The following is a 21,339-nucleotide window of genomic DNA, read 5'->3' as shown; positions in this document are numbered from 1 at the left end:
GATCTGGCTGTCACGGCTGACTCTTTTCTTTCAGGTGTCAGGTAAAATTGTACTTTCCTGGAGAGTATTCTCTTCAATACACCAAGTTAGAGTAGCCAGTTCCACAGAGATGGTTTTAGTTTTCTCATACCTTAATTTTTTTGAGTGTAGCTGACACACAATGTGACATTAGTTTCACAGCGATGTGACTTCTCTGTATATTATGCTCTGCTCACCATCATACGACACTGGTCCCTGTGCTGTGCCTTTCATCTCTGTGTCTGATTCATCCCCTAATGGAATCCTGTTCCTCCCACTCCCCTTCACCCATTTTGCTCGTCCTCCCCTGCCCCTCTCTGGCAACCATCAGATTGTTCCCTGTAGTTATAGGTCTGGTTCTGCTTTTTGTTTGTTTTATTTGCTTTTTTAGAGTCCTCATATGATTTTCTCTCTTAAAAAATTTATATCCATTTGCTTACTATGAGGTTAGGAAAAGGCATCTTGATATTTCCAATATTTTGAACAGTGCCCATGAACATATTCATGAAACAGATGAGTTAATGATTTTTGTTTCTTTGAGCATTTTACAAAACTTAGTTTGACATTTTATATAGTGTTGACATTAAATAAATATTTCATCAAATTGATTTTCACCAAGGAAATGAAAGGTTTTTAATTTCTTATTTGCCTGTCTTTTGCATATACTCTATTAGATATGTTTGATGGTAGAATGGATTCAGGTGCATTGTCTGCTTCACTTTTAATCACAAGAGGTGGATCTTACCTAATTTCGTAGTTGTTAAGTTGCTTGATTGCGTTCTTGGCTTCCTGTCTATTTGAGAAGGTTACAAATGCATACCCTCTATTGTTGCCATTAAAATCCATCATCATTCTCATTTCATAAATTTTACCAATCTATAAATAAAAGAGAGAGAATCCACATTTGTACATTTGTACTTCCAAATGAAAACACACACACACTGTTTTCTGAAGTCTTATCTCTGCCGTATTTGGCATTTGCATCCCGTGTGGAATGGTTTGCATATTTTCAGGCTGGGTTCAGATCTGTTATCTGACTCATGGGCAAAGTCAAGCTAAATAAAGAAAACATGTACAAGTGCATTTCAGCTTGACTTAAAAGAATATGTTTTCAACAGAGCAAACGGCCTTTCATCATACAAATATCTGTGGATTTATCCATTGTCCTTGGGACCTGAAAACACATTTGTCATCAGAAGCACAATTTCTTGATAGATTTGTCTTTGTCCTCTGCCTTGCCCTCTCAAGTTTCCATAGTTTCATCTTTACTTGGTCACACTCTACCACTGAAGGGGACGCTCACTTGGAACCTTGCTAATTGATTTCTTATCTGTCGTTCTCCCACCATGACCTCAAGATGCCCAGGGAAGATGTAATTCAGAGGATCATCTGGGGATTCCTGTTGTTGTTTTGATCTGGAGGCTGAAGGTAGATGTTAGTTTTACACAATCGGCCCAAGGTCAGGAGCTCCACAGTAGGAGGGCACTCTATTCTTCTGAGTATAACTATTTTGCTTTGCCTATATACTGTTTCTTCCTGCTACCCCAAATGTTCTCCAGAACCCAGACTCAGTAACTTATTCTTGCTGGCTGCTGTATGACCGGTGGCCCTAATAGGACAGGCATGTGCAAGAAGAGTGTCATTAAATGTGTGTTTCTTAGTGGTTGGTTACCCCCTGTGTCAGCCTTCTCTACCCCACCCCACCCCACGGCATTCAGTGGTGGACACCTATCTATCCAGGGCTCATTAGGAAAGAGTTCAAGCACGTTTCATCTGTTTCAGGTGCTTCCTGGGGCTATTTTCAAGTTCAGTATATAAAATTCTTCCAGAATTAAATCCTCATAATTTGTGCACATGCCAAATGAGATTGTTTATATAAAATTAGGAGCAGTTCTGAATTGGAGGCTGAGTTAAACACATGCACACAATTGACTTTGGCATTTAGGGAAAGAAATAGCTAGACTCTAATTTTTCTAAATTTCCCAGGAATGTGGTTGTTGAAGCACCGCTTGGTAAAATATTGAAAATAAATTTTAATTTTCTGGTCTCCCTGTAGCTTTGGGTTTAGTTACAATATATGACTTGGAATTAAAACTGAGGAAATGTGTTCCTTAATTATATAATGACTCTGAGAAACCCCATTCTTAATCTTGTTGATGCATGAGGGCAGCCAAATCAAACCTGTAGAGGGAAATTTCATTCTGAAGCAATATGTATAGGTACACATTTGAGCCATGACAAACACACACACATTCTTTGAATGTGAAATGGTACACTTTAGAAAACCATATTAAAATGTTAAGTTGGAGCAATATTTTATTTTGGAGAGGTCGTTGTAGTATTATTATAGATTGATAGCCATCTTGCTGCAAACTTGGTGCACTTGTGCGGATCAAGGATCAGAACTTGAAAGTGAGCAGCAGTGGTAGTTCAAGCTGTCAGTAAGGAGGAGTTGCATCGAGGCAGTGACAATAAGGGGACAGCCACTAACAGGAAGGTTTTGACTTTGTCCATGCTGAGGAATGGCAATTGGAAGAGAAGGCATCATGGACCAAGAAAAATGAGCGCTAAGCAAAGTGTGTTGTATTTTTCCCTTGAAAGATAAGAAAAGATTAAATTTGGACTCACTTTTTCACATAATGGTATAAGTTCATCCTCAAAAAGGTCTCGGGGAAGTTTTCCAATAAAAATTTCACAGCCTCTTTCTGGGGGTGCAGCATCCCAGCCCGGTGGAGGGCCGCCATATTTTCTTTGTCCATTTTCCTGCAAATCCAGGTGGATTGTATGAGGCAGAGAAGAAAACGATAAAACCTTTAGTTTGTGTTCCTCAATTATTTTCAAAATCAAGCTAAGGAACCTATTTACCATTGACGAGTAGTAGTGAACTGGGCAGAAGATAAAGTCGAGGTCTCCTTTATGTGGATTTGAATACCGTGCTCTGTGCTTCAGCAACTTGCTTGCGATAAGTGTCATGAAAACATGTAAAGTGCTGGACAAATTAATTATGATTATTGTCATTCAACCTCACCAATGCCTGATCATCACGGGATCTGACTAGATTTTGAATCCAGGGCTCTGCTGTAATATGGAGTCTCTGTGGTGTGGCAGTGAGGGTTCTGGAGCGGGGCTGCCTGGCTCCATGACTCACTAGCTATGGGACTTTGGGCATATGACTTCTTAGAACCTCAGTGTTATCATATACAAAGTGGGGATAACATTGGCTTTTTGATTAAAGGAGATAATACATCAAATATGCATGGCACTGTTCTAGGCATGTGATATATAGTCAACAGTTACTAATTCTCTTCTTGCCTCCTTGGATTTGGGCTGTCTCATGTGCCAAGCAAAGCCATGTGAGCCCCTAAATAGAAACATTATAAAGATTAACATTCGAAGAACCGGACTGGCTAATATTGGGGGTAGCTAGTGAGGGACTTCAATCTGTTTTCAAAGCCGACAATATGGTGAGAGGGGTTTACTGATGTTAGATCTCTTTGTGGAGAGCAGGACTATTCTCAGTCCAAATAGAATACCAACCTTTGGTAAAACCAACCAACCCTTGGTAAGCCCTTGGCATTTTATGGGGAGGAGTAGTTCTGGTTCTTCTCTTTATTAGATATTAAAGACAGCAGTGCTATATTTATTTTTTCTAGAGGTTAAAGACCTGAAAGCAACTTCAGGGGCCCCAAGTAGAGTATTGTCTGATCCATTGCTGCTGATTTGAAATAGCATATTTTCTGGGGAAGGGTACACTTACTTCCTGCTTAAGTTCAGACAGAGCTCTTGGTCATTAGACTTTACTCTGATTTTTGGAGAAAAGTGAATATAAGGGACCAAATATCAGCATTCATTGCTAACTTCTGTAAGTAATACTTCAAGAAGTTTTATACTATAAAATGATACATGTTGGAAAAAAACAGTAATACAGAAGACGAAAAACATAGTAATGTATCAGATAAAGAGAAACATTTCTCAATGCGTCACCCTGCCCATCTATGGAAGTAGGTCCTATTAAATTTGTTTGCTTTTCCAATTTTGCAAATATTTTTCTATGTGTATTCTTAAAAGTCATATAGTAGTTGTTTAAATACATTGTTTTATATGATAGCTTGTTTAAAATCAAAGGTAAAACAGCTTCCAGTTTCACTGTTAAATCTTTATATAAACCAACTCGGAATTTTCTCAATTATTTTATAAGTACTAGCTCAAAGGCTTTTAGATCACAGTATAAATTATGTCTCTGGTTGGGATCACTTTTTTATTCCTAATTTATATAATATTGCTTTAAATTAAAACATAAGGTGTCAGATGGGTGTTCTACCTTGTCGTGATTGTTTTTTCTCCAACAACAGGATGTTTATTTATTTTACTAAATATTTAAATATTTGCCTCAAGAGTTCCTGTATTTTGTTCTTCCCCTATATTCTCACAGAATCATCTAGCAGCAGAATTTTATGGCACTGAGAATTACTTCTAGGGGAAAAAAATGCCTGAAGAATTAAATGAACTCTATCTCAACCAAGAATTCTCTGAAAAACATGAAGTTGATATTTTCAGAGATATATTAAAACTTCTAGTTACTTATTTTCTAACAAAAACCTATATGACACTTAACACATGCCAGACATCGTTGTAACCCTTCAACAGTGTCAGAGGTTAAGTTATTGCTGTCCCCATTTTAAGGAAAACCCTGAAGCCCAGAGAGATGAAGTAATTTGCTGAGGTCACATGGTTGGGAAGAGGCAAAACCAGGATTTGCCCCCAGGCAGTCTGGTTTCTGAGACCATCAGCTTAATCTCCACATTTTGCCTTGTTATATGGAAGTCTAATCGTTAATAACAGATCCATACCTTTACATACTCATTTGTGAAAAACTTATCATGACGTTAAATTGCAAACACTCTGCTACATTTAAAATCCTTTCCAATTTCCAATCATTTTACTACACAAATTTTGGAAGGACATATCTGATGTCTGTTGCTTATAAAGAGGCATATTTCTATCGCCAAACCAAAATCCACCTGCTTGGTCTGCCATTTGGTTAATAATGATCCCTCTGAGGCCATTTTTGTATATATTAGATGTCTAGAAGTCTATTCAGTGGATTATTGGAATAAATGTAGTAGAAATTTGGCAGTATTTCTATTCTTTAGGTTGAAGAAACCAAACTTTCATCCCATAATACTAAAGTAGCCATTCCAGAATTTCTGATTTGAGAGTCTTTGTCTGATAGTTTGAAAATAAATAGGCAACCGATAGATTGACCTTTTAAATTTCCCCTTCAACTTTCTTTCTTGCTATAATTGCTAAAAATATCACCGAACTATTTTGTGCTCGTCACGTGAATAGGAGGATTCGTCTGCTGATGAGCCAAAATGATTGGGCAGGAAAGCTTATTGTCTTTCCACGGTTTCTATAAACATTTGATAAAAACTCCCCAAGAGTATTTTTTTGGGATTACAGAGTCTGGCTGGTTCAGAGACAACACAAAGTTCATGCATGAGGGAGATCTGCTCTATGAACCACCCGCTGGGCTTGGAATGCACCAGTGGTGGCAGTCCAGCCAATTTAAGACAGCACGGGGCCTTAGTCATGGGATTAGAATAGCTGTCCATTACTCAGAAAGGACAGTTGGGAGCTGGATTGCTAGTATTTTTGGCACTGTTTTTATAGTTGAGGAGTTTAAAATAGATAAAGCCCAGTTATAGTGGCTCTTTCCCCTCCTGGCTGAAGTCCTTCTCGTGGGATGCATTCCCCCAGTAGCACAAATGTATTAATAGCTCAGAGAGAAAAGAATATAGGTTTTTTCATGAGAGAATGTTCATTAAATTCTGGGAACTTTTATTTTTCTAATCAAAGACTTGGAAACCATTTATTCTCATAGCACATAAATAGATAGAAACCTTCAACTATGTAAATTAAAAAATGAAGACCTAATTCTAACTATAAATCCAGTGGGTGTAACTCACATACTGGATACTGAGCCTACCTAGTAACTCAGTTTATATATGAAGAGTATTTGAGATTTTCTCTGTCACAGATATTTTAAGCATTTCATTATGGAACAAGAGTCTTTCAAAAAATGATGTATACCATCTTCTTGATGATGAATAAAACCACCCAAACTTTCTTAAATGATTGTAAACAATAAATCTTAACATGAGGTCAAATGGACTGAGTTCATTTTGGCCATCTGGCATCTGACCTTTTTATACATCTGGGGAATCTGAGACAAATTGCATTTTCCTACAGGAGTTTAAAAAAAGGCCAAATACTTGCTATTCCAGCTTCTTTTGCTGCTGGGAAAGTCATGGTTCCAATAAAGTAAAACTGAGTTCTGGTGCAGAAATCATAATGGTGCAAACTTCAATGTTGAACACCCCACGATACATTTTCTTATCATTCCAGATTTGTGATGTGGTTTCCTGAAACCTCACCATCTAAAAACCTTGAAAACCTTCCTAAAAGTTACTCTTAAATCTAGTTCTCCAAATCAAAGTTTCCACAAACAAACATTCTTTTAATAAACTCCTTTCCTGTATAATTGACGAAAGAGGACTTCTGTTACTTAACACGTAATAGTAACAGCAACAACAACAAAAAAACCCCACAACAGTTAACCCTAATTGAGTCAGGTACTGTGCTAAGGGTTTTCGATGTATTAAGTCATTTAATCTCCTCAACAAACCTATGGGGGTGATATTATTCATTTTATAGATGAGAAATCCAAGGCACAGACTGTGTCCAAAGTCACTCAAGCTGTAAGAGCCAAAGACAAAATTTGAATCCCAAGCCCTCGTTTGTAATAATATTTTTCTTTGGTATTTATATTAACCCAATATGCTCATTTTACAAATAAGGAAACTGAGATCAGAGATATTATGTGACTTACTTAAAGTCACACTGATTTAATTTATTGGACAAAACACTAGATTGAAGGTCCTATGATTCTCATTCTGTTGAATTTCATGGCATATATACTGTTCAAGGTCATTGTGGCATTCTTCTCAGGCTCACGAGTCTTCATGTTGTGCTATGCCTACTTTTCAGTTTCACCAGACATGGAGACCAGATGGTTTGTCCTCTAAGTGAGCCCATTTACAAACTAGAAGGAGATTAATTAATAAGCCCTCATACAGTCTGGTTTTTTTAAGTTTCCTGAGCAACAATTTGCATTCCTTGAACGAGTCTTTGGAAATCATCTGCAATCCTCTTTGTGGTTCTCTTTGGTCCCTGTTTTTTCTTGCCAAGGAAAAGAAATTTTGTATATTCCCTTACTAAACTGCTTTCAGATGTTCTCCTGCCCAATTTCCAATGGGCTATGTTTATATTTATTTCTGTTCCTGTTAGTGCTGGACAATCCACTCATGCTTGGTGGCATTTTTCACCTTCACAAGCCTGGCAGTCACCAGGGTCATGCCCAGAACACTGGTTCTGCGTCCAGACTCTTGGACACTGTTCTCAACAGCCGATGTCAGTGTATCAAGAAGTGTTTCAAGACTGTGTCTTTTGAAGTTTGTGACTTAATACTATATTTTCCCAGTTATTGATTTGTGAGAGTGAATAAACTTCTCTATTAGACATGAGCTCTATTCCCACCTATTTACCACCTATACATCTCATATATCATAGAGTTCAGTATAAATCTTAGAGTACTTAAATGAGATGGACCAAAAGAATTCTCTTAGATGTGATTTTACCATTGGTCTGCTTATGACCTTTTTGTCCCCTGAGGCCAACAGACAGTGCTATGGGGAATACTCATTTTGTTAATACTGTATAAAGATAATGATCTGTCTTGTGTATTATTTATTTGCCTTTACATCATAAGATCAGTGACCTCAGGTTCGCTAAATCTCTTTTAGGCTGAGAAATTTTAGAAAGCAGAGTTTAACTTATATACTGTAGAACCTGACATTACCCTTATTAGCTATATTTTTTTACAGTTCTTACAAAGCATATCCAATAGGCATGTCAGGTATCATTTTTCTAAAAATAGAAGAACAATAATAATTGTGATGTAAAGGCTGAATAAATAGGATGTTAAAATTTATAGAACTGCGAGACTACATCTCAAAACTGAGAGGAAAAGCTAAAGCATGAACATAATAGACAAATATAAATTTAGCTTTATCCTCATATAGCTTAGTGTTTCTGAAAGTACAGTGTGTGAGATATGAGGTAGTTTAGAGGCCATTGGTTTATCTTAATAGTTATACATTTTATTGTACATTAGAAAACATGTAATTGCTGTATAAAACCTGTGGCTTTTCCATTTACGTGAGAAAAAGTTTACTTTTAGAATTAACTAGAATAGAAATAGTTGATTTAATGCATTCTGAATAGTGTTATTGGTGGCACATGTTTATGGCAAAAGTCACAATGAAAAATGCACATAGCTTTGGGCTCTTGATAATGATTTGTTTCACTGTCCACAGAGCCCTTACATTTGATCTTAAAAAAAAAAATGTGTGATATGGTTCTTCCACGAAATGACTTTTAGCAAAATAGGAATCATGTTCTTGTTTCACTTTGGAAAGCTGACTACTGAAGCCCTATTGCCTACCAAAATATTCCTAATATCATCTCAGGTTGCTCATGGTCTTGTAAAGGTAGAACTAATTTGTGCTATCAAATGATGCATTTAATAATTTGTAATAGTTGCCCTTTCCATTAAAGGATTCCGTGTGGCAAACTACTCTTTTGAAATTCAGTATCTCAATATTGGAAGTATTCAAAAGCAAACAGGCTTTTAAGCATAGCTTGTATTTTGTAGAGCTTTTTATAGTACTAGTTTTTGGCCAATTCATGGGAATATTAAATTCAAGGCTATCCTTACACACAATTCAAAATCAGTAAAACTTTTTGGAGTGTATCTGCTTTTACAAAAGAAGAAAAGTAAAATGCCAACTCATTTCTAAGACCCTGGGTTCACATTTTGCAAGGAAGACCAGCTAACGTGGGGCCGCACAGCATCTATTCGAGCGAGACCGGATTCGCCGTGCTCACGCTCACTTCCGGCTTCCGGTTCCGCGCATGTCTGTTGACAATGCTGTGTTCTGCAGGAGCCTCTCCATCCCATCCAAGAAGTAACTAGGTGAATGCTTTGGTGATTCCTTTATCCATTTGGGCTTTTTACCTTTCAGAAAGTGTAATTTATTCAAGAGGCCCATCCAACTTTTTATTATAGATACAATTTGCCTTTTCAAATTGAGTAATATTATAGTTGATGGAGATTTGGTTAAAGTATAGAAAGCTGTGCACATACAGATAAAGACGTTTGTCCACATGCAGATGAAGAACGTTGGTCTGGGTGATTGCCCTCCTGTCCTGTCCTACTGAGTTCAACACGGGCCAAGAATTCCACCTAATGCACTTGTTTTTTGGCATGAGAAGAATTTTATACAGTAATTATTCTCCTTACCAAATCTGCCACGGATTTTAATTTCTGATGAGCTGAGGGATTTAGCAAGGCACTTAAACTGTCCTGAATTTAAATTCTTCGTTTATCAAGGCACAGGGCTGACCGGGTAATGGCAAAGGTCTTATGAGGGTGGTAGGATGCTGATGAAAGGGAGACTGCCCTTGACCCCACAGCTGAAGGTGGGAAAATGTTCAGACTGTTTTGTGAGTTAGTCAAAAGGACCCTTAAGTTCCCAATATGTCTCTGATTGCTTGCCACCTAGGCTATGACCAAATGATTTTTTTCATCAATTTCCTTTCTTGTAGAAACTTATAAAAAAAAAAACCCAATCATTCTTATAAGTGAAATACCAGGATTCTTTCTCACAACTGGAAGGTAATTATAAAAACAATTGCAAAGCGGGAAATCATGATCATCTTCTAGCGAGGTTTCTTTTCTAGAACTTCTGAGCCCAAGTCCTGTTCTCTGTGTTTAAGAAGGTGTTTAAGGGGAGGTGTTGAAGATGTATCTCCCACAACTAACTTTTCTTATCAGATAGTTTGAAAGATAATCCAAAGTGTAGTTGATCCTTGAACAACACGGGTTTGAACTGCACAGGCTCACTTAGTGCCGATTTTTTACAGTGCTGTAAATATATGTTCTTTTCCCTATGATTTTCGTAACACCTCTCTAGCTTTATTGTTAGAAGACAGTATATAATACAACATACTAAGTATGTGTTAATCAACTGTTTAGATTATTGGTAAGGCTTCAGCGGTAGGCTAATAGTGATTAAGTTTTTGGACAGTTGAAAGTTAACAGGCAGTTTTGACTGTGTGTGGGGGATAGCACCTCAACTCCCATATTGTTCAGGGGTCAGCTGTAAAATTCTTACTCTGAGATTCAAAGTCATTTAATGCTGTGTCAATGCGCCATTCAACATCGTCTCCATTCTTTACCTTGCACCTCTGAAACAATATTAAAAAGATTCACAACTACTGACATCCTATGCAAATTCAGGATTGTATGGTGCTGTGATCTCACTATTTTTGTCCTTGCCTACATTAGATAGCTATCTTTGAATCTCCTGATAAAGTTTGGGTTCTGAAGATGAAGAGTCACTTATTTTGGGTTCACTATTAAAAATACTTATTTGGATAATACTTACTACTTATTTTGATCAGTATTAAAGTAACAATTTAAGAAATGCTGAAATTGTCCACAAGCCAAGTCCATAGTCCCAAAGAGCTGTCCATGTTTCCCCATATTTAAGTCACGAAATCAACACCTATTTTTACGTGGAAAACCCCATGGGCTTCTAGTTAAAGGGAAGACACTCTCAGACATAGTTTGCAAAGATTTTGAACCTTCAGTTGAAGAGCTCACATATAACCAATTCTCTATTAGGCAATTGAGAAATTCATTGCTGTTTGAAAATAGCTTCGGGAATCTATTCCCATTTCTTGGGATCCCGAAGTTCCCATCACCTGTCAGGCATACATTTTCCACAAAAAGATTCACAGAGCTGTTCCTTCATTTGGAGTCTTCCACACCATGCTTTCGGCATTTCTGGCTAGTAGGAGCAAACTCTTCTTAGGAGTTTAAAAGCTGGTCTGTGGGTGGCTGGGGCGATAAGCTTAGGGAAACACGTGTCTGTGATTATCCACGGGCCCCGTCCTGTTCTCATGCTCAGTCTACCTATTTAAAGAATTAGTATTAACACACTTGGTGAATGACTTAAGTCCTTGGATAGCAGGGGCATGAGCAGGTGGTACCAGGCAATGGAAGAAAAAGTAGGACCCGGGAGCTATATTTTACCATGAAGTCAAATTCCTATTTCTGTCCCCAGGATTTTTGTGTGGTGGTTGGAAAAGAATGTCAACGCCACCGTGTTCTTCCATCTGCTTCTCCCTGTGCTCATATAGATGAAGCCGGTTGTAAACACGGGTATCCTCAGTTGCTTGTTTTCATTGCATTATTCATAAGAAAAAATTGCAACTTAACTACCCAAGTAAAATTAGTGAAGGACATTATCCAAAACCAGAGAGCTGAAGGGGGTTAATTTGGGGCACACTTAGGAGAAGGATGGTATCCTAATCCCATATATGTGGATCTAGCACCATCCTTTCTGCCTTCCGACTTGTACACATTTCTTGAGATGAGCACATGAGAATTAAAATATGTGGTTGCATTGAAATTCCACATAAGAGAACATGCACAGCAAGCAAAGTCTGAGGGGTGGGAATGAAGCTGCATTTTGTTCCTACTTTGAGGGTGCTGTTCCCAGGAACCCAGCCTCATGGCTGGTTCATAGCAGAAAGGAAGGAGGGAGCCCACTTATTTCTCTTATTTATCTGGTGCAATCCTACTGGGTCTTCGGAATGAAGACACACTAATGTCTTTGCTGTTCAGAAGTGCTGTGGCCACCTCTGCCACGGATGCTGTTTTGTCTAGGGCTTTTGTGCTCATCCTCCAAGTTTCAGCTGCAGTGGCCTCTTGCTTGAAGAGGGTCCCCTGCAATGCTCCGTCACACTGCCCGGTTTATGATACTCATGGCACTTACCACCATCTGTAATTTTTTGGTTTCTTTACTTGATTATTTTCTGCCTCCCATTGAGGATAGCCTTCATGAAGGTGGGAACCATGGCCCTCTTTGTGGAGTCAATGAATGAGTGAGTGAAGGAGGCTCAGGCGTGAGCTGGTAGGAATGGGTGACAAAGAGGGTGGGCCCTCTTCTATTAAGGAAGTTGAAACACTCATTTATGTTATGGGGAATTTTCTTTAAACACTGTGGATTAGCTTCTCCAACAAAGTACTAGAGTAAGCATTAGAGTTGAGGTCAGCAAACTTTTTCTGGAAAGGGCCAGGTAGTTGATATTTTTGGCTTGTTAAAAGACAATTCTTTAAAAACCTCAAAATCTAAAAAATCACAACAAAGACAGGTGGTAGCCAAATTTGAGTCCTGGCTCAGTATGTTGACCTCTGGCTCATGTCTCTACTGAATTGTAGAACTCTGGGGCTTGTTTTCTGACTGCAAAATGAAAGGGCTGGACGATATCAATATTAAGCAAATTTCAAGCATTACAAAGATTTGAAAGACCAGCCTAATGGACCCAGGGACCTATCCTGTACCTTTAATAATGAGGTTTTCTCCATGAAAATTTCCCAATTTGTTGACTGCTGACTGAATGCTGCGTAGAACGTTTTTCAACTTCATGAGATTTTTTCCCCCTTATAATAAAAATAGTCCATACTCATTATAGAAAGTTTGGGGGAAAAAAGAACATCAAGCAAGAAAAGCTGACTCTAATCAGAGATTACATTTTATTTTCCAGTATTTTTCCTGTGTGTAAAGAATTTCTCAGACTATTATATGGAAACTATGTACAGCTTTGCATTCTCAGTTTTAGGTCAACATTCATGTTTGGATGTCTCTCCATGTCTTTCTTTGAAATCCTAGTTCTCCATGACTATATAATTGGGAAATAGAAGGGTGACCAAATTTTTTGTGACTGGTAATATTTTATTGGGCATTTAGGGTATATCTATTTTTTTGACATTATAAATTCCACTATGACGAACATCCTTATGTCTAAATATTTGTCCCCACATGAGGTCGGGTATGGTCTGTTCTATGGCTCCATACAGAAAGGAGGCATCCACAGCTGTATTGCTCACTCAATGGCTCTTATGTTACCATTTTTAATTTTAGATAAACTCAATTTCATCGCAACTACTTTTTATGCATTTAGGGCAGTCGCTGCATCTTACACTTCTATAAACCCAGGGCCTCCATTAACACACTGTGGTCGATTAGAGGGACTAAGGAAATGAACAGAAAAACAAAAAAATCCTTTACGCGTACTAAAGACAACCACTGGATTAACAAAGAAATGGGCCTGTCATACTTCATAAAAATTTGTGTCATAATGATTTTTAGAAAACAGATTATCAGGGTGATTGGACAACAGTGTTAATACAGACTGTATTTTGAATTATTTAAAAATAATATATAAGTATGGTAAATACATGATAAATATGATAAGTATTTTAAAATAATATATGATAAAGTATCCTTTTAAAAATATTTGGACTACTCGAGGGTGATCTTAATTATATTTTTCATTTTAGTTTTACTAGAATTAAAATTGATGTAAACTAATCACATGTTGGGTGGGAAGTTCGCTGAAAATGCTTATCTATGAAAATGATTTTTCTGGCAGTAGGGAGAAAATTCCAGATGGAAGGGTCATCATAGATCAGAGTTTATGACCCACATCATTAAAGCATTCTTGAAGAAAGGATCAGCATAATCTGATTTTTTTCCTTTGACTCTCAAAAATACCCTTGTTTTAGGAAATCTGGCAACTTCAGTTAGGAATGAAAAAGTAGGGAGAGAAAAGCACCACACAATTCCATTGTCTGGAGACAAAGGCTGTTGACAAAGTAACAACATTGCAGGCGTACTTCCTTCCCAAATATTTCTATGTGGTGCTAATGCAAATGTAAAGTTGAAAGTTTAACTTGTCAATGTCAATTTCTATCACTTTCTATCAATATTTATTGAATGTCTACTAAATGCAGGGTACGGCATTGACTTTCCTTTATTCTCAAGGTACTTTGATGAGATTTACAGCTATCAATATGCAAAGATGCCCTTTGTGATCTCTCTCTCTCTCTTTCTCTCTCTTTTTTTTTTACAATGATTCAAACCCTCACAGGCACAAAGTGTTGCATCAGTTGGGATATAAAAGACTGGCTCACGTTATTAAGTAACCTGCAAAATTCTATTTTGATGGCAGTATTTGTCCTGCTAGTGATAAGAGAGCACCAGTTAGTCACCCTCCGGTTTCTGATTTCTCCTTTTGCAAGTATTCAACGTTCAATCTCCAAGCTGCGAAGATCCAACAAAAATAAACCCTTCAAAACCTAATTTAGCAAATACCATCAAATTTTAAATGGTCTTTTTATGGGTATGTTCCTGGAATTGTATTGAGCTGTTTCTTTATCTTACTTTTTTTTGTACAGAGATTTTTGAAAAAGGAAACCTGATGTTGCCCTCTTTTTGAAGGCTAAAGTAGGGGAAGGCTGAAGAGTCTCCCCTAAGTCCCAAAACGCTGAGACTGTGCCTCCAACATGCGGTTCTCCCTTTCCAGCTGTTCATCTGGGCTGCTGACCAGTGACTAGAGTGTGCAGATCCCAGGATTGCCACATCACGACCAGTAGAGTGGGGGCAGGACCTAGCCAGTATTCTGGAAAGGGACATGTTGAAGATCATACAACTTATATGTGGCAAGGAGCAGGTTAAACCACAGGTCCCCCATTTGAAGTCTTGGGTGACTTCCTATACTTTGCAGCCAAAATCAGGAGGGATTTTCCAATTCATCCAAAATGTTTGAACCGAGTCGTGTTATGTATTTAGACCTTGATTAAAGGCTTTAGATCTGGAGAGCTACGTTTTAGAATTCTAGCTTTTACATTATTGAAGAATTTCTGACTCAATTAGTCATTCTGTTAACAAATAGTAATACTCAAAGTGAATCATGCTACAAGGTTTAGGCTCAACAAAATAGTTTTTGCATGCCCTGTCATGCTAATCTCTAAAATTGCAATTGTAAAGATAATATTATAACAGCTCTTAGTTCTGTAAATCTTGCCAGAAATTCTGCCCAATAACAGTGCAATTATAGCCTATAAATGGTGGGCAAGGTACCTAACCTCCTTGTGCCTTGTTTTTCTTATCTGGAAGCTGCAGATGATCATAGTGTTATTGTAGGGATTAAATGAATGAAATTATACAAAGCACCTAGAATAGACGTGCCCACTAAATGTTTACTATTATTTAGTTGCTATTAACTTGTGATTTCATTATTAACATTTTCCGAATGTAATTGAATATTTAAGTTCAAAGTAATATGCAGATCGGTCATATATTTTTAGGGTTATTTAGGAAACATTTTTAATTATAAAAGTAAAAGAGCCCTATTGGTTCCTTCCCTCTACACTGCAAATGTTCTTAAATCCTTGCTTTCGGTTTGTAAAATCTCCTTCGCTATTTGAGTCTTTAAAAAATATGCTATCTGTAAACTTTTTACATAGCTGTAATCATGTTACAATTTTCTGTCCTGCAGATTTTGTTTGAAACTTTTAATAATATTTATTATTTTTTTTATCATGTTCAGTTAGCCAGAATTTTTAAAAATGATTATTTGATGACTGAATGCTATTTCATTTGCAATAGGATTTTAAGATGGATGGGACTCTTTTTGGCCTCTGGCTTGGATAGGAAACCAAGTCACTGGACCACCAAGCAGGGTGAGGAGGTAGCAAGAAACTGCTATAGTTTTACATTCTTGACTGAGCACCTCCTCCCTGCTCCTGCTCCCCATCCCTGAGTTTAGAAAAGCAATGGTGGAGTCTGAGAGGGGTTTTTGGAGTCCATTCAAAGACATTTAGAGACCACTGCTGGTGAGTTGTGGATCCTAATATCCCCCAAGTAAAAGGAATTGTGAGGTGCATTTCAGTCTTCCTGAGGCAGGGGAAACAAGGAAGCAACTCAGAGAGTTCGACAGGCATCCCCTGTGTTTGGGAACACACCAGGCTGGGAGGTCTAACTCACTCCTGAAATACCTAATGGTGAGAGCACTGGTTTCTGCTGCTTTGATGTTGGTGAGAAGGAGAGGTGGTTGCTTTGTGGCAACTGTACCACCAGGTTTTACTGGTCAGAGAATGTGTGAGTCCTTCCAGGGAACTAGACTTTGCCCACATGTAGGAATCAGGGGTTCTCTTCCGTCTTCCCCAGGAGGGCTGCTTGGAGTGTCAAAAAGAGCTCTGCAGAAAGAGTCAGAGGCCCAGGAAAGTGGCCTGCCAGAGGAGAGTGAAGCCAGGTGAGAGATACCTAACAATGGAATGAAGGATGTCTCTCATGATCCTACCTGCCAGGCCCAGAAAGCCCAGTACTGACTATGGGTCAAGCACACACTGCCCCCTCTCCTTTGCTTCGATCCCTTCCTTCTGCTTCAGCTCTGAGTCAGAAAGCATAGTTAGCAGAACTGGCATGGGAAATTATGCTTCTGAAAGCATAAAGGAAGAACATAGAAATCACCCTCCACCCTGACATACTTGGGGAAGGAAATACCTCTAACTTTGAAGTTTTTATTATACTGCTCTAGACATATTATTATTTAATGGAAGATTTTTTTTAATTACCTGAAATTTACCAGAAAAGTTATGAGACACGCCCTGAACTTCATTGGGGGGAGAAGGAGGAACTAGTGCTTTGAATAAAATTGAATAGACAATTTACATGTTTGGTGGTTAATTCTCATAAAGTTCTACTTGATGCATGTAATGATTATATATTCATAGTTTACTTAATAATTTTCTTTTAAACAGTTAGGTTTGTGATATTGAGGTATTAAAAATAATGCCATGCTAGACAGGTTTATATGTATTCCTATCATTATGTTTTGGACCATTACAGATTTATTTCCAGAAGGCAAAAATCCTTATATATAAATATTAATAAATTGCTTTTCAAAAGTGGTTAAGTACTTTCTACTACCACTGACTTTGCATTAGTGTTTCAGATACAAGGAAGGTAAAAAGAAAAAAAAAATTAAGTATTTTTGATAACATTTCTAACATAACTAGATGTAGTACATTTTGTAACAAACTGACAAAGGAATATGTAATAAAAGGATGCTGTATGTTTTATTGTTATCTAAATGAAATTTGTATTTGTAATAGCATATGGGTTTGGTTAAGTTTGAAAAGTATGTGGGTGAAAGACTACAGCTGGGAATGAAAATACGTTGTCTTACTGTAAAAAGGCAACATTATTTCTTCAAGTAAGGTCATTAATATGCCTAATACTAGCTTTCTTTTCAATGTGTCCTAACCTCTCTAAAGGAGGCTTCCATAGAAACAGCAATAATCTATAGATAATTCTTAACAACCTACATCTATGAATAGTCAGTTGTAGGACTTTTTCCTTTTTAAAAATGCTAGACATAGAAATTATTACAGATCCTAAACTTGGCTGGGTAGGTATTATGAGAAAACATCATGGAATAGCGAGGAGGTGACCAAAGGGTCAGTCCTGGGATCCCACATCTAGGAGTCTTCCTGCATCTGCCGTAGGGAATCTCTGGAAACTAAAGCTAGTTAAGGGGTAGTTGGTTCTCTGCTGATTCTTGAAAGACTAGCATGGCTCTACTTCAGAGAAAGCTTTGGTAGTAAATTCCAATTGACTTTTCATGTATCAAAGTGGTCTTTTAAAGCTACGATTGTCTCTATGACTGTGAACGTGGATTCTGCTTTCAAATGACCAGTTGAGGTGAAGCTCATAACCCAGAGTAGAAGGAACATCATGTTCAGGGGCACCTGTAACACTGAAATGATGTGACTTCTCCCCCCCCCGCCCCGCCCCGGGAAAGAACATTCATCAAGAGTTACACAGCTGACCATTCACATTTTGTATCTTAGGACATATTTGCACCATGGTGGATCTCAGCAGATGTCACAAGTGCCTACCTGGACCAAGCTATATCCTGTGCGCTGGACCAGGGCGCGGAGGGCTGCTTCCTTCTGAGTGCCGCTCAATCCATCCCCGGATTTGTGATTTGATTCCATTGAGAGTGATTATCAGCAAAAAATCAGGTTAATTAGGGTTGCTCACTGAAACCAAATTTAAGATAAATTAAGTAAATTACTGTTGCCAAACTTGTCCTTCTCATGAAGGACATCTTTCGGAAACATTCTCTATAAATAAGTCATTCAGGTTAGAGCAACGAACAGCCACACACAAACACGGCTGGTGAAATGTCCTCAATAAAAAAGAGTTTTCTAGAAAGGTTCAATTTTAGTTCGAATTTAGAAGTCACAAAGGAGCAATACCCCAATTAGAATGCAGATCAGTAAATCGCAATCCAATTATTTTAGAATGTCACCAACTGCTCAAAAACAAATTAGCTCATGTCAATGACAAATATGCAGAATGGTCCTTGCAGATGTGGGAAGAAAGCGTGGTTACTAAGTCAAACTAATGAGGAAAAAGTATGAAAATCCTGAGAGATTAAGCTTTATCTGTCTACTCAGTGTGTTACCTCAAATATTTATCTACTTATCCTCCAAAGATAAATTTCTAGAACGGAGTGTGCTGGTGTCAGGTCTATAGGAGTCATCTTGCAAACTAGTCTGTGTAATAAAGGTGGCATTTGAGTTTTAACAAAACAAGAACAATAGATTTTTTTTTTACATGGGGCTAGAAGGGCCTGCTAACATCTGGATCACCTATCACTTAGATCACTCTGGAGAGGACAGGAAGCCCTTGGCAAAAAATGTAAGAAATTCTAAATGTGTACACATCTCCATGCTTATGTAGATATGAAGATGCAATTTCAGCATTTTATCGTCTGTACTTTTTATTTGGGAACATAATTTGAACCCCATTGCAAATGTGATAATTGCTCCTACTTGAGGTTCGCAGGGCAAGGGTGTGGCCATCCTGAATGGTCCAGGCTGTGGTCGTGTGAGGCTCTGGAGGCCCCCATGGGGCATAGGGGTTTACACTGACCTGCTTGCTTAGTGTCGGGGCTCAGGAAATTTCTGTGCTGGGCTTTCACTCTGCCTACCATCCTCTGCCAACCAAGACCAAAGAAGTGTTTCACAGAGCTTTGAATCACATGCAGACTGAATGCCTTTCATCATAGGCCCTTTAAAGACTTTTCTGTGCTGTGTGTGTGTTGAGTTTTCCTACACTACTTTTGGTGGTCATTTAAAGATTCAGAATGAATGGACCATTAATAGTGTAGGAAATGGGTTAAAAAATGGGTGAAAAGTAAAGCTGAGGTGATCATGTCAATAAAAGATTCAATGTATTCTATTTAGATACTAACTAATAGACAAACTCCCAGACAAGCAGCATCTAGCATTGTCTAGAAAGTAATACTTTCAATAAAATATAGAGAACAAAAGAAAAATGCAATTTCAGAGGGACTATTCATCAGCTGTTATAGGGACAGAATAATTTCATGCCTCACATATAAGCATGGCCATTTCTGCCCTTGATTGTTCTAGTAATTCTTGCCTTCTTCTCACCCTGGCCAGTTCCATTTGGACTCATTCCTTCTCTCAAGTAGTGTTAAGTCAGTGTTAAGCCACATGCTAGCTTCACCCCTTGCCCTGTTTTAAGGCGCTGTGTGTTAAGGAATGCCCATGAAGTTAATGTACCAGTTTCTGTCGCTATCCTTTGCAAAAGGCAGTGATTTTTTTTAAAAAAGATTTTATGTATTTGACAGAGAGCACAAAAGCACAAGCAGGGGGAGCAGGAGAGGGAGAAACAGGCTCCCCATTGAGCAAGGAGAAACAGGCTCCCCAATACAGGACTCGATCCCAGGTCACTGGGATCATGACCTGAGCCAAAGGCAGAGGCTTAACCAACTGAGCCACCCAGGCACCCCAAGTAATTTTTCCCCCAATCCTATCTAAGGCAAATTTGAAACTATTTTTCAGATAGTGGTGATTTGATACACAGGTAGCATCCAGGTTGGGACACGTAGCTTTACTGACAATTTTGTAATGTAAACAACCTTTCTACGGATGTACAGGGTAGGGGGTGAGAGGAAATCTGTACTCAGCTTATAAGGCTAACTGGCTGCTGACTCCAGTTCTAGAAAACTCTATGAAACAAAGTAAATCCTCTTAAAAAGTAAAACTACAAAAGGCATTTGGAATATTTCCAAAGAACACTAGCCGTTAGGACAAAATGTAACTTTTGCACTTCCCCCAAATGTTGCTAAAATTGTCTTTTCATCAGGAAACTCTCAACAACCCCCCACCTCCATTTCTCCCCCCCCAGTGCTGGATTTAACCTGCAAAAGCAGGGAGGCCACTAACGGACTGGGATCTGGTGAGGTTAGTCACTTTGGTCATCATGTGTCTTCCAGATGTTTGAAGGCAAAGTCTATTGTCTTTTGGCCAAGGTGCAGATTGGCTCTTTGCTGAGCCTCATCTTTTCCATCAAAACATAACAGTTCATGGTGAAGCGACAAGTTTTATTTGCAAGACCTACCTCTAGTTTTGGTTAATGATTAGTAAAGGTAACTAAAGACACTGTTACTCAGAAAGGTTTTTTGATCACAGAAACTCACTCTGACACTGTTGAGAAAATCTCTATAACATCTCAACATAGCATCAAGTCATTAGAAATCAGGGTATAGAAATAAAATTCAGAATTTGCTGCAAGAGACACCTCATCTTCAACGTTTATTTCTCAAAAGCAATCCCCTCTCCCAACATTGATCTAATCTGAGGGATGAACTTGGATCCCAGATAAATATTTTTTTTAAGCAAGTCAAACTTCTGTTAAATTTGGTCATTTTGGAAGAAAGATTGTGCAATACAGTTTTTAATTGAATATCCCGTAATTGTTCAGATCTGAGACCACTGCGTTTTGAAAGAGAAGTCCCCAGTATAATTTATGGAGGCAAAAGGATTCAAAACCGACACAAAGTAGGCATTAGGAACATTGGCACCGAAGGCAAGCACTCCCGAGTAATAAGTATATGAATATACTTCTCAGTAAGTATCACTTATTAATTACGAAGTTTACTGAGTACGTACTATCAGTCAAGAATTTTTTGAGACACTAGGGAAATAGAGAACAAAACAAACCCCTCTCCCCCCAAAACCTCAGAGTTTTCTAGTGGGTGACAGAGAACCATAAACAAGTGAAACATGCAGGTGTTGAGGAGAGTTTCTGAGGAGAAAAAAAAAATAAAGAGATAAGGAATATGAAGTGTGTATGTGGGAGGAGGGAGTGAAATGTTAGATGGTGTGATCCCAATGGGGTGGATTTGGGACGAGACTTGGTGACGTGAGGGATGTGTCTGGAGGAGACCATTTGGGGCAGAGAA

The 21,339-nt window shown here is 38.2% G+C and overlaps 1 protein-coding gene across 1 annotated transcript in view; it reads right to left on the bottom strand.

The window, feature by feature from the left end:
- The window catches only part of A1CF (APOBEC1 complementation factor), an 84,892-nt gene that overhangs the window by 42,785 nt on the left and 20,768 nt on the right, over window positions 1–21,339 (bottom strand). Inside the window, exons 2-4 of the mRNA XM_019794313.2 lie at window positions 17,957–18,100; window positions 2,647–2,781; window positions 764–894 (exon numbers count right to left, since the gene is read on the bottom strand). Coding sequence (XP_019649872.1) covers window positions 764–894; window positions 2,647–2,781; window positions 17,957–18,055 — 365 coding nt within the window. The 5' untranslated portion in view covers window positions 18,056–18,100. The remainder of the gene's footprint in view (window positions 1–763; window positions 895–2,646; window positions 2,782–17,956; window positions 18,101–21,339) is intronic.

The sequence above is a fragment of the Ailuropoda melanoleuca genome, chromosome 6 (genome assembly GCF_002007445.2).
Source record: "Ailuropoda melanoleuca isolate Jingjing chromosome 6, ASM200744v2, whole genome shotgun sequence".
Lineage (NCBI taxonomy): Eukaryota > Metazoa > Chordata > Mammalia > Carnivora > Ursidae > Ailuropoda > Ailuropoda melanoleuca.
Note: the sequence above shows the minus strand (reverse complement) of the source record. Positions and strands in the feature narration are given on the sequence as shown.